The sequence below is a fragment of the Oenanthe melanoleuca genome, chromosome 7 (genome assembly GCF_029582105.1).
Source record: "Oenanthe melanoleuca isolate GR-GAL-2019-014 chromosome 7, OMel1.0, whole genome shotgun sequence".
Lineage (NCBI taxonomy): Eukaryota > Metazoa > Chordata > Aves > Passeriformes > Muscicapidae > Oenanthe > Oenanthe melanoleuca.
Window position 1 is genome coordinate 15,341,282 of NC_079341.1, and position 16,941 is coordinate 15,358,222.

The window sequence follows — 16,941 nt, forward strand, 5'->3', positions numbered from 1 at the left end:
AAAGGCTATATTGTATCCCACTTTTCTCACCCTCCCAAATTTACAGGCATTAGTGGGGGTCAGGGCAGTACATTACCCATTCTGCTCTTCATGGGAGTAACAAAGCTGACTTTTTGCCACCAAAACCAAGTAAAGCTTTGTGGGAAATGGCAGCCTGACACTTCTGTAGTAAAGAGAAATAGTTGCCCTAGGTTTGCTGCTTGTGTTTGTTTGAAATTCTGAAACAGAGACTGAATAGACCCTTTTGTACAAACTTCTCATCTGCACTGATGGTCATAAAAACTCGACAGTTGCTAGCCTGCAGTATGTGACACACTGGTTCTTTCCTAATCACCATCAGCCAAAAGGACGTGAACGCTCCCCAGCGCGCCTTGGGAGATCATTGTGTCCAATGTGCATGCCCTGTAAAACTCCAGTCCTAGGCTGCTGTGCTTATGGACTTTGGCCTTAAGAATAATAGATGCCTGCACCATTAATTGTTTTTATTTTATGCCTCTGTTCTTTTAAAATCAAAATTTCTTATTCCTTTTATAGGCTGCCATATATTTTGTTTCTGTGTACTAGGAGACAACTCTAGCATCAAGGATTGATTTTTAGTAACATAAAATAACATCTTTTGTGTCTATTATAGTTAGTAACAAAATTTTATATGTCATTTTTATCTCTGAAATGTATTATTTCTTTTTGATGGGTCCCAATTTCAGAAAGCAATATGTTCAGATAGGATTGATTGACTGATTAGAAATATTCAAAATGCTTTCTGCTTTTTAGCAATAATTCTGGGGCTAGCTTTGGAAATAGGATGTGTAACACTGTAATGGCATACCTTCCCTTGCCCTTTTAAAATGAAAATTATAAGACAAATCCTTTCCTCAGGCACATAGAGTTTTATCCCAAAAGCAGAAAGTAAATAACCATACTTTTATCCTAAGCCCACACTTCATGATAATACAAGAAAATCCTAAATGCTATATTTGATAGTGATATATTGCTTAATGGCTACTTTTCTTGTTCTGCTGGAAGAAGCAGATAAATAGCTTTCTTAATGCTGTGAAATTTCTCTTGTAATTAAAAGAAATACCAGCATCACACTATGCAGTAGTTATGTTTGGTAAATGGTCAAACCAAACACAGCTTTTTGAAACAAGTCTAAATGCAACTTTTTTTGTTTTACATTTCTTGTCTAAAGTACATGTTAAACTGTTAATTTGCCGTTTGAAGGTGGAGCAGTTGTACCACATACATATACGTGCTTCAGCTGCAGATTTTGAAGCTGGATGCATGTACTGCATTATTCTTGGTTTACAGATGTAAAACTTTGACTAAATCAAGGAATGACCTTTTTCAGCATAGGGCTCAGACACCTTCTGTGGGACTTGGGGCAGAGTTTGGGGATTTGATCTCACAAATGCAGTCCTCTGTTTATCTGTGGGGCTAATCTAAGGAGACGTAAAAAACACAAATCCTTTTCCAACATGCCTTTCATCTAACAACTGTTCAAATATAAGACATTCACAGAGACTGGAACTTTGAAGGAGTCTGGCAGATCTGACAGCTGCAAAGTTTGTTTATATGGCAGCATGAGGTTTCCTTGGGGCAGGGGCACAGGACTGGCTGGTCTCAAAAGCTCTCTCCAGACCAAACGAGGCTGCGTTCCTGGGTGATTTCACTATTGAAGGCAGAGCAATGCTCCTGTGATAACCATGTTTAAAAAATTATTAGAATAAAAATCAAGAGGAAAATACACATCAGTCATTTCCATATTCGCTCCCCTTTACTCAAATATTGTAAAACTCCCTTTTAATGCCACTGTCCTGCCTTTGCTTCAGTTGGCCACTGGAAAAGAGGTGCTAATTCAGCATTGTGAAGGGCAAAGAGTTGCCATCCGCCATCTCCAGTAACAGATGGAGGCCTTTAAAAGCCAGTTTGCTCTGGGCATTAAACATGCCAGAGCTGCAACATTTGAGTCTTTCTCTTTTGGAGAGAGTAAATGTGTCAGACTAGAATATAACAGGCTTTGGTCTTCCATGGCTATGAAGAAGTACAAAATCTGTCCATGCTGCTAATAACTGACTATAAAGATATGTTTTAAAAGATGCCTGCCTGCAGCTATAAATATAAGCAAGTATTTTAGAGGCCTTTATATATGAAAAGAACCTTTCAGAAATAAAAATATTTGCATCAGAAAATGATGTCTTTGAAATGGCTTCATGGAATCAAAGAAGATTATGTGAGAGATAATGAGGGCAACATATTTAAATATTCTTCACTTTCATACTTTCTCCTCAGCATTTGATGATCATCCTTTAAGGTTTTTCAGATCCTAATTTTCTGAGAGCAATTTGAGATGAAGAGGTACTTGAAAAAGCAATTTTATTTCTTCTCTGTGTGTCATGTTGTCTGGAGCTCCTGTTTCACTCCAGAGTGTACATGAGGTCAGATCCTGACCTGCTATTCACATAGTATGTGGACTCTGGACTCTGACAGTGCCCCTGGGATTTAAGATGTACACCACATTATTTTGCCATTCTTTTGCTATATATATTTCACGAGATATCTTTATATGTGTTAACTATAATCAACTTTGTTGTTACTTCTTTCCACCAGTCTGGCAGTATTTTCTGATGAGGAAATCTTGCTGATCATTCCACATACCACTGTAAATAATGCTATGCAAAAAGTGGGCTACATTCAGTAAGTGGAAGTTGCTGTTACACAATAGTTGGTATCACATAGGAAGGAAGCTGAGTATATCAAATGGCAGAATGTAGCTTTATCTTAAACAAAGCCATACTAATATACTGATCAGTATGTTTCAAAATACTTTCTTTGCACAATAAGCACTGACGTCTTATCCACACAGATACTAAAACTGAAATAGAGAAATTTTAAGATGACATGGCAAAGTAGGATGTCAGTGTTTTCTGTGTTTAGCTGGACTGCTACCATGGTAGTGCATATTTTACAAAGGAAGAATGCTTTAGGAAGAATACCAGTTTCTTTAAATCTGATTTTACCACATTATCATATATGGATACAGAAGATTGTGAAGAACATGCTATTAGATGAGTTAATGCAAAATCATTTAGTAACCATTTCCCTTCTTAGGCTTTTTTCATCCACATGAGCCCAAAGGCTTATTAATACTGAACCAAAAATGTTATTTTTCTGTTCCCATGGGCTGTCTTTTACAGCAGCCAGAATTGTGACTGTGTGGTGAAAGCCACTTTGATATTCCACATGTTTTGCAGTAAGAGGGTCAGTAATGATATATGGCCTTTTGTGATGGCTGATGGAAACTAAGGCTCAACCAGTCCCTTGTCTCTTACCTTGTCACAAGCAATGAGCAGGCTGTGATAGAATTTACGTGGTAGCAAAGAGCAACAAGGAAAGGAGAATCCTTATTGGAGAATCTGTCTCCAATATGAATTGAATACAAAGGTGCTTATCCTCCTTCCTGTATCTGTTCCCCCCTATTCCATGCATACCAGAGTATAGAGTAACCACAGATCTTACCCTATGCTCCTATTTGGAGGCATGACATCTTCTTTTTCAAGCTGCCTACGACTGATGATATTTTCCTAGTCTGGCAGCTACAGAGTTTGTATTTTATTAGGCAAGACTGGTTGCTTTCCATGTGTTCACCCAGATTTGTGTTCTTGATTCCTTTCAAGACAAATTTTTGGGTTAGTACTGGGACATGGAAATGTGACCAGAAGAGGCACATCTTTAGCTTACTATAAGCTTATAGAAGAGCTTCATGTGAATTTTCCTCAAGGATACAAAGAACACTGAAATTGCTTGATTCACAGGGTAGAAAGTTTCCAGAGTAAAATGAAATGTTCTTAATTGTTTTTAAAAAGGGGAAATTGAACTTCTAAATGTTCAAAAATCCATAGCCTTTTAAGTGTTTCTAAATCATGGGGGTGCTTTAAAAAATAATTTCACTATAACTTGAATTTTAATTGCCTGCCCCTTCCTTTTGCTGTTGTGGTACTTTCCTCCTCTCTGTTTTCCTGAAAGGGAGTGCTGTTATTGCTGTTTATTTTAAGAAATCCACTCAAATTTTTCCTGCAGCGCTGCAAAATTTCAGGGAGGGATATGTTTTAGTATTCTGCGTTATTAATATTTTTTTATATCTCTGTAATTAAAAAATTGAAGTTTTAATGACTGTTCTTCTCTAAACCCTGGACTTTTGCATTTCTAGCCTAAGAAGCTGAGGATAGTCAATAGCAGGTGCAGCCAGAATATTGCTGCAGCCCCACAACATATCATTTTTTTAACATTATTCAAATTAGGCTCTGCACTCATAATTCTGTTGTTTCCTTTATTGCTGTTGTAAAGCAAATGGTTCTTTTATACAAATGTTATCTCCTGGCTATTAATTCAGCAGTTATTTTGGATTATGGCACTCCTGTTAAATTTAGGAATGTAAAAACTCATAAATATTTAAAATTTTCAGACTGACGTGGGAAGAAATTGTTTTTGACTTGCTTTGTTAATATCCAGTTGCTCAATTTGTAATAGATTTGGAATATATTGTTATTTCTCTACTGTTTGACAAATGGAAAAACAATTTTAATTGAGCAACTGCTTGGAGTGTTCTACCTTGAATTGCAACAGGCTGATAAAATTGTTGGTTTCCAGAAAAAAAAGCAAGGAAAATATCTGTTTTTCTTTTAGAGGCCAAAAATTCTGAAAACTAATTAAACAGATCCCACTTCAAAGTTAATGAAAATGCAGTAGTAGGTTTGTGAAGATTGTAAAGAAAAGGTCTACTCACAATCAAGTGCTTCTCTTTCAGCTTGTTATTTAAGCTTTTCACTAGGGAGAATGATGTACAAAAGTGTTTCCTCCCAAAAAGAGAATGAGAGTCTTATTTCTATCCAGTGAGTGTGCTCACAGACTTGCACTAAGGTTAATGTGCATCTCCAGCATCCCCCAAGTCTTTGAAGAATAACTGAGTGATAAGTCACAATTTTTGTAAGATTGCTGAAGGTCTGAACAGCAGTCTGTGGGTCAGCATTCCTGCTGCACACCTAACCGTATTTTCTTTCTTTCTTTGTCTTGGAAGTATAGACATAGTTTTTTCAGATCTTGAAGTGTGTTAAGGTGTAACTCCTGTTGGGATCATCTAGAAGTATTCCAAATATTTCAGTGATTACTCAAAAAAAGATGCTGAATTGATTCAGCCTGGGTAAGTATGTTAGCAGACAACTGAGTGTGCAGTTAACAGAACTTGCATCTCTGCCTGCATGCTTCAGAGGTTCTTAAGCTGTGTCCTGGGATGACTCGATGGGTTTGCTGTATTTCCTATATCAGTTTAACTCCCTGGCACAGTGCCATGATTTTCTGAGGGACTAGTGTGCTTTACTGGATATTGGACCAAAAAGACTTTTCTTCTACCTAGCCAGTAAGTTAAAACTACAATGTTAATACTATTCTATGACAGGCTTACACCATCTTCTCTTATGTGGTATAGCTACAGCAGCTTAATCTCCATGTAAAGTAATTATTGAGGTGGCACTTTGTCTTCAGCTGAAAGAATATTTTTACATGTGAGTAATTTGTAGTTAGAGTGCAGTATTTAAAAACACAAGTAGAAACTGTAACAGTCAAGGTGAACTTACATTACAGTTGCATGAATTGGTATTTTATGCAAGTGTGTAGCTGGATGCTCCACACCAGCTGTGTCCATGTGATTGTAACTAATTCAGCATTGTCCAGCTCATAACCTGTGGGCTGGATCCAGCCCCTTTGAGGGGCTTTTACCTGACCCATCACCTTCTCACTGCGGGAGCCAGGGTCAGGTGCTCCTTTGGAAAATGCAGCCCCTGCACCTGCCCTCCCTAGAGAGATGAGCAGCAAGTCTGAAGGGGCGTAAGGAAGGTGAAAGAAGCCTGGGAGGTTTGTCAGCACTCTGCCTGGCTCATGCAGGTGCTGCCACTGAGCAAGCCACAGCACATCTGTGTGCTCAGCTAAATCATCAGCCAGTCCAGCACACATTCCTATGTTTGTGTGTGCAAGAGCAGCTCATTCCTCTCTTACAAACCAAAGTCCCTGTTACACAGAGCAAAATGTAAGACTTTTGCTGCTGTTCTGTTGACTTACTATATAATCAGCATGTTGAAAATTCTTTTATTTTACTTTGGAGAGTATTTCTGCTAAATGTTTCGTGTATTCCTCTTCTTCTGGTTCTATGTGTGTGTAGTGAACAGTATCAAAGGGCACTTGTATGCTTAAGATTGTGAAGGATTTGCATGAAGAAATTCTGCAAAGCAGTATATTTACTTTGCATTTCTAAATGGTAGCAATTATAACTCCCAGCTTCTGGCTATCCAGATGTTTCTTGCATTACAGCACTGTAATTTGCATTGGAATATATTGTGTTACTGCAGTGGCAGTAAACGGGTCAGCTTTCAGTCTAAATGCTGTGTCTTGGCTTCAGTTGGGATGGTGAACATATTTCCTGCTCATACCAGGTTCTTCTCCTTCCCACTGTTCCCACACTCTGTTAGTTTGACGTGTTTGTGTTTCTCAGATGAAGACTTTTACTGCTCAACATTTGAATCAAGCAGGGGATGTATTGGCAGGTCAGAACTGATGTACGGTTGGTTTCTTGTAAGAGTGAAAAAGGAAAAAAGCCTGAAGTTTTGAATCAGAAATTTCCCTTTGGCATTTTCAGGCAGCAAACATCCCTCTGGTGTCAGAGCTTGGCATTGACGATATCCATTTTGATGACTTCTCGCTCGATGTGGATGCCATGATTACTGCAGCCCTGCGGATGTTCATGGAACTTGGAATGGTTCAGAAATTTAAAATTGACTACGAGGTAACCATCTGTGCTGCAAATATCTGCTGCTTTTGTCTTGGCACTGCTCTGTCCATTTGCACACATTTAGTAGCCTTGCTACAAATTGTACTCTTAATTTCAGACGCTGTGTAGGTGGCTTTTGACGGTGCGGAAGAACTATCGGATGGTTTTGTATCACAACTGGAGGCACGCTTTCAACGTCTGCCAGCTGATGTTTGCCATGTTAACTGTGAGTATCCAGCTACACAGCCCCTAAGAGCTTTTACTGCCACATTGCCTAACCTGTCTAAACATTTTCCAGCATTCAATTTCTCTTCTAGTTATTATGCTACTCATTTCCAATAGCAAAGCAGACAGAACTTATCCAACTTAAGGCAGCACATATTTGGCAAAACCTCATAGTGTTTTAGTGACAGTGATATCATAGGCACATTAAAGTGACTGAAAACAGATGGCAGTCTTGGAGTGCTCTTGTTATTACAGATCTTGATCTTATAAAATGTTTTTCTTTTGGAACTCTTTGATTTGACATTTATTTCAAACTCGTAATTGGGAAGTACAAACCCAAGGATTAGAATCCCAAAGTATTTTTTATGTTGATATTTATTATCTCCTTATCCTGCTTCATCTAAATAGTTTTAGAAGGCACTGCCTCAAAACATTTAAAAATTATCTTACAGCATAGTGATCTAAGTGAATTTTGAGTCTCCACTGGACACTGTTAACACTTAGGGGTTTTATTAGCATGTATCTCCAGCAGTACCTGTAGCTCCTTTTGGCATACAAGTAAACTCTGATGAAATTTCAAGTAAATTCTGCTGAAAGTATCACTGCTAACATACTAGAACAAGTATACTGCTCTCTTTCCCTACCCCACAGCAACTGTGTGAAATAACCCATGTCTGGCTAGTTCATTCTTGTAAACGTACCAATACTCAGCGGTACTGGATACCAGAACTTTGTGTGTTGGCCAAGAAAAAAAGACTCTGACTTCTCCTAGCAGGCAAAGATGTTGTTCTAGTGCTTGGTCCATCTCAGCAGGGTGGATGTGTTTCTGTGAGTGTTGATGGAGGCATAGTGAAGCTGTACCATGCACCATGAGACAAAGGAAAGGAAGATGTTCAACGAGAGAATGGTCACCTCCTCCTCTGGGTATGAAGCTGCTCAGCTGTGCAGAATTAACATTGCTTCAACAGGCACTTGCTGATGCTCTCTAAGGAAATTTGGTGGTAGTGCCTGGGTATTGGTAGTTTTTATTAAAAAGGAAAAGCATTTTATCTGATATCGGAGTATGGGCAAAGGCGGGCTGGGTGTGAATCTGTAATTTCTGCCGGAGGCTGCCGGGATGGGAGCCCCCAGCCCAGCGGTGACACCCCTAGGTGGAGCTCCAGGCCAGGTTTGCGGCTCGCTGCTCCTCCGGGGGAGCAGGCACGTCCATCCCGGCTAGCGGGGCCAGCACGGGGCCAGCACAGAGTAGGCAGGTCCTGCTGCTCCAGCAGCCACCAGCCACCTGCCCGGTTCCACCGGCAGATGCTCTGACCGTGGCTCTCACAGCGCCATTTCAGATTCCTTTCAGCAGGCAGCACAGGGATGCAGTTGTCTGTGAGATGCGATCCGGCATTTTTAAGCCAAGTTCGTTTCCTTGCCCACGTTCCCGGTAATAAACAGAATGGGTAATTCCATGTGCAGGGCTGGATGTGCGTGGCCACAGCACTGGAGTCTCCCCACATCCCACCCCGCTTTGCTCTGGCTGAGAACAGAATTAGTTCAGGTGCATGATCTGTTTGGTCTGCTTTCCCTTCCAGATACAGGAAGATTCATTTTGTGCAAAAAAAGACACAAAAGAGAGACTAGAGATTGGTAATAATTCAAGGCTTGCTCCTACTGCATTTGTCTTGGGAATACCATCCAAGTTAGCATGTGCCTTTTTTTTTCAATGGTAAAAAGGGGAAAATTCTTTGACAAACCCTTTGAAGGTTTATCAGAGCCCTTCTCTGCCAGTCAAGAAGGCAGTTTTTACAGTTATTGCACCCTATTTCCGATTTCTCCATGATAGTCAGCAATATAGACTGCCCCACAAATACAAACCAGTAATTCTATTTTAGGGCATTTTCAGGTGGGATTTACCATAGCATAGTGATGTCTAACCTGTAATGCAGCAGCCTCTAAGGGCCCCTCCATACTCCCACTGAATGCACAAGGAAAATTCAGCTGTGTTGAATAAGCCAAACAACAGAATTTCCACAAAGAGTAAACCAAAGTTGTTTCACTCCTGGTAAACTCAGTCTTTTGCATATCTAAAGCATATTCCTGTATATCTAAGTGTGTATTTTCTCTCTCCTGAACAATCATAAGCCCAGTTCTGCAAGCCATAGTTCTGCATTTCAGATGCCCAAGAATTCTGAAGACAAGCACTGCAGCAAGGCTGCTGCTGTAAGTTAAGGGAGTACATGAGAGTAAAGTGCAGGATCAAGCCCAGGCTCCTTTATCAGTGCCTTTGCCAACACAGTTCACATTGATACTTATTTCAAAGGGCAAAAATGAACAAGTAAGCCATACCAAATTAAAATCCCATCTGGTGTGCTAATAACAAAACATATAGATGTGGGGCGAGGTATAATGAATGCAATTCATTTCCTCACATGAAAGAATGACCTCCATAACTCACTGGAGACTCTGCCACTCATGAGTTATGGGTCATTCCTTTTCTGGTGAAAATAAATTTTACTGCACCATCGTCTATAGCCATGTTTTTTTTTTTTTCCTCTTGTAAATTCAGAAAGGGGGAAATGTAATCCTGTGTTTACTTGCATTATGTTCAAAGAAGATATCCTCTTACTGTAGTACTTTTTAAATGAAATGTTTTTTACTGTGTGACATATGCTATATTTCTTTCATATATTCAGTAACAAGACTTTTCATTAAATAAAATGTGGCATTTATTTTTGAGATATTGCTACTGTTAATAAATTCCTTAATTGGTTTCCCTGCATTTGCAATACAGGTTGAATCCTTGGATTTAATCTAAGCTTGGATTACTCTAAAGAATATTTATTACAACATCAATTTAATATTATAAAACTTCTCTTTTAAGTTATTTTAACTTAGCCATGAATATTTTCTCTAGACTGAAACTTGACACACGGTGTGTTGTCAGTTACAGACTATTTTTAATCCCTTTTTATAAATAGATCTTTATTATTATTTGTTATACAAGAGCTATGTTCAAACAAATAAAAAGAGAAAATGCTATTTTTGGAGGATTTTTTCCACTTGGGTAGGTGTTACTAAAACAAAAGCAATGCCACTAGAAAACAGGTGAACCTCCTTCCTAATATTCAAGTTATTCTGTACACGATGGATTCTACATAAAATTAATTAATCTTTTTTTTTTTTCTTCATACTTGATCATCTTTTCTGCTGTGTAAACTTTATGCCACTATAAAGCTTTTGTAGCAAGTCTTGCACTTCCTCAAATCCCACTGAAGTGCATTCCTAAGCACCTGGGGGAGCTTGGCTCCTGTACTGCCTAAGTATTGACTGTGGCCACATTTCAGACTGAACAGAGAACACTTAGATTTGAATGTGCATTTCTCTAAGTAGAATTTATGGTCTTCAGGGTGAATAGCAGAGCCTTCACAGAGTATTGCAGCAACTGTCTGGCATTTCTGAGTGTAAGTTCCTACCAAGGAAGGGCAACAAGTCCCACTGTATCACTTAAACCCTCTTCTTGCCACTGGGTGAAATTATGCCCCTTTGAAAATCAATGAAATTTGGGAATTCTTATGTGGTGTTAGTGTTCAGCCTTGGTTTGGCCCTCCAATACAAATGTATTTTGTATTTCTTGTCTATAATTTCCTTTCATGCTAACTAGATCATGTGGCTAATTGAGGAGTGTCACTGGAGACTGGCACAGTGAAGACAAGTGTTACAATTTTCCAGCTCAGCCAGTCATTGTGCAGACATTATGCCCTTCTGCCTCTGCAGAACCAGGTTGTTTCTGCCGTGGGTAAGAGGCACAGCACCAACAAGGGGGTGTCCCACAGAGGCTCTAGCACCTCCTCCAGACAGGGTTTGTTCAGGATGCTTGAGGTTAGCAATAGCAGTGTTTTTGAAAAAACAAAATAGTGTTTTTTCTCTGACATGAGCCAGTTCAGGCAGGAAGACTGCTAAGACAAATATCCAAGAGGAGAAGCATATGGTAAAAAAGTGTTTCTAAGATTAACTCCCCCATTCACAGTCATGTCTGAGCTGCTTGCAGGGAATTTCACTGCATCTGTTCTCAAATTCCTCTCTAAAATTCAAGTGGGTATCTGCAGCAGAAATATGACAATTAGAGACATTTCTGTTTTAAATCATACCACTTCATTTCACTGTACTCGATTTAAAAAAAAACTCCTAATAGTTCATCACAGTTCCACAGAGTATATTTTATCTGGACTCTTTTAAAGGTCTTCCAACTTAATATGTCAGCTATCTCTGATAGTAGGGATTGACTAAAATGGTCATCTCAGGATTGAAGAAATCTTTCTAAGTACTTCTTTAAATAATAATTTCCAAATTTTATCAGTTTAGCTTTGGGTTTTTCTTTCTCTGATAGAAAAACCCAGTTCCTGTCTCAGTTTTCAGTTACTGGAATTTGTTTTCAGCTCTTTTTGCCTTTAGTGCCTCCTGGGTAGCAGAGAAATGGCATGCTGGAAATGCAACAAAGAGATAATAACAGATCACTCCAAGGACATTATCTATTCTGCTAACCATCTGACATATAGCAGGGAATAGAATATGACAATAAAGCATTTATCTTCTCCTTACTGAAACGTTCATGATATCAAAACAAAGTTGACTGTTGCTGGATGGACTAACATTACTTATCCCTTTTGCTACTGATAGTTACAGCTGCTATTTTTTTTCTGCTCTCAGACCGCAGGATTTCAGGAGATTCTAACTGAAATTGAAATTTTAGCTTTGATTGTGGGATGCTTATGTCACGACCTTGACCACAGGGGAACCAACAATGCCTTCCAAGCAAAGTAAGCTTTCTAATTCTTACTATTTTAATTTGGTTTTCTTCCATGAGAGAGCAAAAGGTGACCAGGATAAAGAATGAAGCATTAATTTCAAGCCTTCTAGGCCAAGGCCAAGTACTCTTATTCCTGTGTGCAGTGAGGGACTATCCATCTTTATCATTCTCTGTTCCTTTAAGTAATTGCTGGCTTGTCCTTTGTAGCTGGCTGTTGAACTGACACCGCATATTGAAATGTGATGCCAAACCTTGATGTTCTTTTCAGGCTCAGCTATTATTGATTCTGGTTTTCAACCCAGGAAGCACCTAAATTGTCTGTCTGGGCTGTTCTTGCTGACTGGGATGCATGACATTAAGTAAAACCTCTCTCTGCTATTGCACAGAAAAGAAAATAAGTGAAACTGAAATAATGCTTTCTCAGAAATCATGCTGCTGCCCCCAGGCATAGTGAAGTAGAAGGAGGTTTGTAGAAGGTTTAAGGGTTTACTGTGTAGGTAAGGGAACTCATCAGACTAAGGTAAAATTCATTCCAAATTCTGCATTCCTGAGAATAGGAGGGACAACAGAAAATGTCCCCAGCAACATCCTGGCCAAGCTGTGAAATAAAGCTGCCAGACACAGAGATTCCTTCAAATCCCATCTTGCTTTTTTCACTCCCCAGTTTCTCTACAGTCAGAGTACGAGGCCCCAAGGCATTCCTGTCTTGCTGATTCCAGTGTGCATTTGTAGCTTTTTCTGCTCTGCCTTACTGCTAATCCTCCACTGTGATGAAGGAATGGTCAAATGGTTGTCCAGAGATACTTGAAAGGCAGAGTGATGCTGTATTAGCCTATTTTGTCCTACCTTTTGCAGAAGTACTCTGCTGCAATATGTGTATGCTCAGGCTGCTGCATTTCTAGGGGCAAGTCGCCTCAGTGACCATCACTCAAATTGATGTTTCTGATGTTCACTAAGCTGCCATTTCCTGAGGTATTGGTGTTGCCATACAATCTCAATGAAACAATGACACTGTCTGGATCTTCAATCACCATAGCAGGGAAAATCAATTGCAGTGCTCCAAAGACAGAGCTCATGGTGCAAAGGTTACCAAGCACTGCTAGATGCCTTTTTGCAGCTGAATCTTGAAGAGCTCAGCTGATTGATGTTTATGTTCCTAATTTACAAAAAGGAGACCTAAGATTTACATCCTGGCCATTTTAGGCTCTGATTAAGTTAACCACTTCTGTGCTGTACCATTACACAAGAGTATCTTTAGTGCACAGGGGTGGCTGAGTTAAAGGTACAGGGTTCAGCATTAGACTGCTATCACTCATACTTGTTGGTTGACAACAGAGTACAGAGAGGAGGCTACCATTTTATGACTCCATAAAGAAACTGCTGAAGACATTTAATGAAAGACAAACATTACCACACTTGTATAAAACATCCCTGAAAACAGAAGCTGTAGTTTTCATAACGCTAACTATGATTTATTCCTCTAACCTGACATAAATTTAAGCATCACATTTTCCTGTTTTATCTTCAGTGTCCAATACTACTGTTCTGTATGATGAAAGTTCAAGAGGTAGATGATGGAGGCAATATCACAGTTGTTTCAAAAGGCCCTGTTATATATGTCAACATCACATACTCTAGGGATGATGTTTCCTGGACATCCTTTTCTCTCATATAGCTGCTTCTGATAATTAAGTATCAGTATGGTGCAGCTTTATGGTATATGCTCCTAGGAGACTCCTTCTGTCTCTAGCATAATCTTTTATTCTCATTTCTTTGGAAAGAAAACCCATCATCTCAGTTTAGGCTGGGTCCCAGAAGTGAAGTACTTTGCCTGAACTACTTTGGTACTTGGAGAACAGTGACCATTCTGACAATCCAGTCCCATTCTCTGCATTTCCCAGAGATTTGCAGTTTTATAATATTATTCCATATATTTTTGTCCTTTAAAGGTAGAAAACCCATCTGCTTTGTGTATTTTGAATCTGATTTTGGTTTAGACAATAGATGTGATGAGAAAATACATTCTAGACGTATGCTAAGCTTTACTTTTACATTCACTGCTCTCACTTGTGGCATCTTGTTTACCTTAGTATTTGCAGTTGTGTTTTGGGGTTTTATTTTAAGAGTTTGTAGCTGACCATTGTAAGCCCTCATGTTTATATCTATTAAGAATTTAAAAAGAAAGGTAGCAGAGGAACAGGTGATCCCAGCTCAGGGACATTACCGTGTGTCTTTACTGTGGCACTTTGAAAGACACATTACAAAACTTCTGGTAGTTAGAGAAAAATCTTCAGTCAGCTGGCAATATTTAGCAAAGACTGGAACATAAATGCTTTGTATCTGGATTTAAATAAGTATTTTGACCTCATCCGTAGTCTTAAGTGAGGGTGCTGAAGTGGAGGTGGAGTGTGGGTACGTGCTTTTGTCACTAAACTGTCTCTGGAACCTGCTTTGTGAGCAGACAGGCTGGATTTGTTGACTTCCCATGTTCTGTTTCAGGAGTGGATCAGCCTTAGCTCAGCTCTACGGCACCTCTGCTACTTTGGAGCACCACCATTTCAATCATGCTGTCATGATTCTCCAAAGTGAGGTACAAAAGCATTACTATTAATCTCACTGTAAGCTGTTGGGCAGTTTCAGCTGGGGAAAGGAAATACCTTGTACAGTACCTTTTTAATGCCCTCTCCTTGAGGAATTATTTATTGGTTACCACAAAGGTCACAACTAGCACAAAATTAAACAACTACAAATGCTGATCATAGAGCCCAGAGATTATATCTGTCTCTATCAGCAAGGGGCAAGGAGAATACATCCTAATCATGTTGTCAGCTTTTCTTACATATATCCTGCTCAGTGGTTTATAGGTAGCTGAAACAGGTGCTTGCCTTTCCCCACAGGTGTCATATTCAGAGTATCAGAGCCATCCTTTACTCCACCAATTCAATTTCTTTGGCAGCCTTTCTGTGATCAGTACTTTTATGATTTTTTCGTAATGTAATACACTATTTTTTAAAATTAAGATCAGTAATATTATGCTGTTCAAAGTACATTAATTGCTTTGCAGATATCTGTGAAGACATAGCTCTTGCCCAGAATAGCTTGCATGTAACACTATTCAGCATATACCGCACCTTGTATTTAATAACTGAGAAAAGTGTAAGGATGGACATGGAGTCCTTTCAGAACAATGGATGCATTTTCTTAATTTACAGAGACTGGTTGCTACAAAATGCATTTAGTAAATGTAAAACCAAAACTGCTGTTCATGCAGCACAATTGGGGATCACAGCCTGATCTGCAATAACATCTGAAGAGATCTGGAATGTCTCATGATCACAGTCACATGGGAACAGGGTGATGGCCTTACGTCTGTGTACACTGCCAGGGAGATCTGGACGGAACTGCACCTCCCCAGACCTTATCTCATATATGTCCTCATATCATCATGATTATAGTAGCCCTGTTGCTGGAAAATTCTTGCTTTTAAGGGCATTTTAATCTTCCTAAGCAGTAGATGGCAGTGCATACTGAATGTGGGCACTACAGGACTAAATACCACCAAAATAAGACTCTGTTTAGAAAGAACTTCAATATTTATGTAGGTGATTAGGAATAAAAAGACCTGCAACACATTTATGTATGTTAATATATGTGACTATTGTCACAAGTGTTGTTTCTTAAGCTTACATTTAGAGTTTTTCATTAATTTTGTTTCTTTCATCTTATTTTCTCGAGAATTTCAAAGAGGAATTATAGGATCTATGTGCCTCTTGTTTTCAGAAATTCAGTTACAAAAGAACCTTCCCTGTCTCAAATAGCAATATCACTTAATTAATTTCCTTTCATTTTGGCTATAGAGCATCTCTCAAATTCCAAATCCACAATGCCTTAAAAAGCAACTAGTTGGGCCCACAAAGGGTATTTAAACTGCATATAAAGTTGTTCTTTAGCCTACATAGGCAATGGCTGTTTACACTGTAGGACAAGATAGTAATGGGCAGAGTGAGCAAATGGGCTGCTTTGAATGAAAAACTGATTTAGTATCCTTGACTGCTCTAACAGCAGTTTGTGTGCATGCAAGCAGCAGCACAGATAAATCTATTAGGATCACTACTCAAAAGCTCCAGTATGCAGCTCCCCAAAACATTTAATAAGATGAGAGATTGAGATGTATCCATAGTTTTATCCCATAAACTGAGTCTGTGCAGGGTCAGAGCAGAGAGTAAATCTTGACTCGACAGGCTATAATTTCAGCAGAATTTAGAAAAACATACCAGGTGGTTGATAACAATTGTCAACTCTTCTGCCTCAGTGTAATCTCAGCAGTATTAACATTATTATTTTGTCATAGTTTTGCCATGAATCAGAAAAGGCTTGTGTTACAGGGAAACAGTGGACTAACAAGTTAAAAAATCTTTTAAAAACCTATATTGATTGTTAGCCCTTACCTCTTTTATCTTTTTCATTATAGGGTCACAACATCTTTGCTAACTTGTCCTCTAAGGACTACAGTGACCTTATGCAGCTTCTAAAGCAATCGATATTGGCAACAGACCTCACTCTGTATTTTGAGTAAGTATTGGCATTTCTGGTATTTGATGAATGAAAATTCAGAGAACTTACTCTAATGACCTATTAAATACCAATAAGGATATATAATATGAGGAATTAGTGTTTAGCTATGGTTGAAGAGGTTTAGTCTAATACTTAGTATCTTTGAGACTAATAGAAATACCTCAGGTGTCCAAGTAAGTTTTGTTTTAATGTGTAACATGTCTGAATCAACCAAAAGCAAATCAAATCCTGGGTTTATACTTAAAAGCAATTCCAGGAACCAGTTAAAGCTCAGTCCCATAATTTTTCTGTCCCTTCTATGACCATTTCTTCAGGCATATAGAAAATCAATGACACTTGATTTTACTCTTTGCTCAAAAAGTCTGCAGATAAGTTATTTTTTCCTCTTGTATTACTACAATTCATTAATGAGGTGGTAGCTATGCTAGTTTATTTCCAAAAGTGCCTGAAAATCACTATTTAGAAACATTGGTGCTTTACATTTCTTAAAGCCACCCAATGTGAACAGGTGTTTCTACATAAGTACCTAATT

General features: G+C 38.9%; 1 protein-coding gene across 1 annotated transcript in view; it reads left to right on the plus strand.

The window, feature by feature from the left end:
• The window catches only part of PDE11A (phosphodiesterase 11A), a 105,869-nt gene that overhangs the window by 65,706 nt on the left and 23,222 nt on the right, over positions 1 to 16,941 (plus strand). The window contains exons 11-15 of the mRNA XM_056495826.1: positions 6,686 to 6,832; positions 6,936 to 7,043; positions 11,735 to 11,844; positions 14,334 to 14,424; positions 16,306 to 16,406. Of these exons, the coding sequence (XP_056351801.1) occupies positions 6,686 to 6,832; positions 6,936 to 7,043; positions 11,735 to 11,844; positions 14,334 to 14,424; positions 16,306 to 16,406 (557 nt within the window). The remainder of the gene's footprint in view (positions 1 to 6,685; positions 6,833 to 6,935; positions 7,044 to 11,734; positions 11,845 to 14,333; positions 14,425 to 16,305; positions 16,407 to 16,941) is intronic.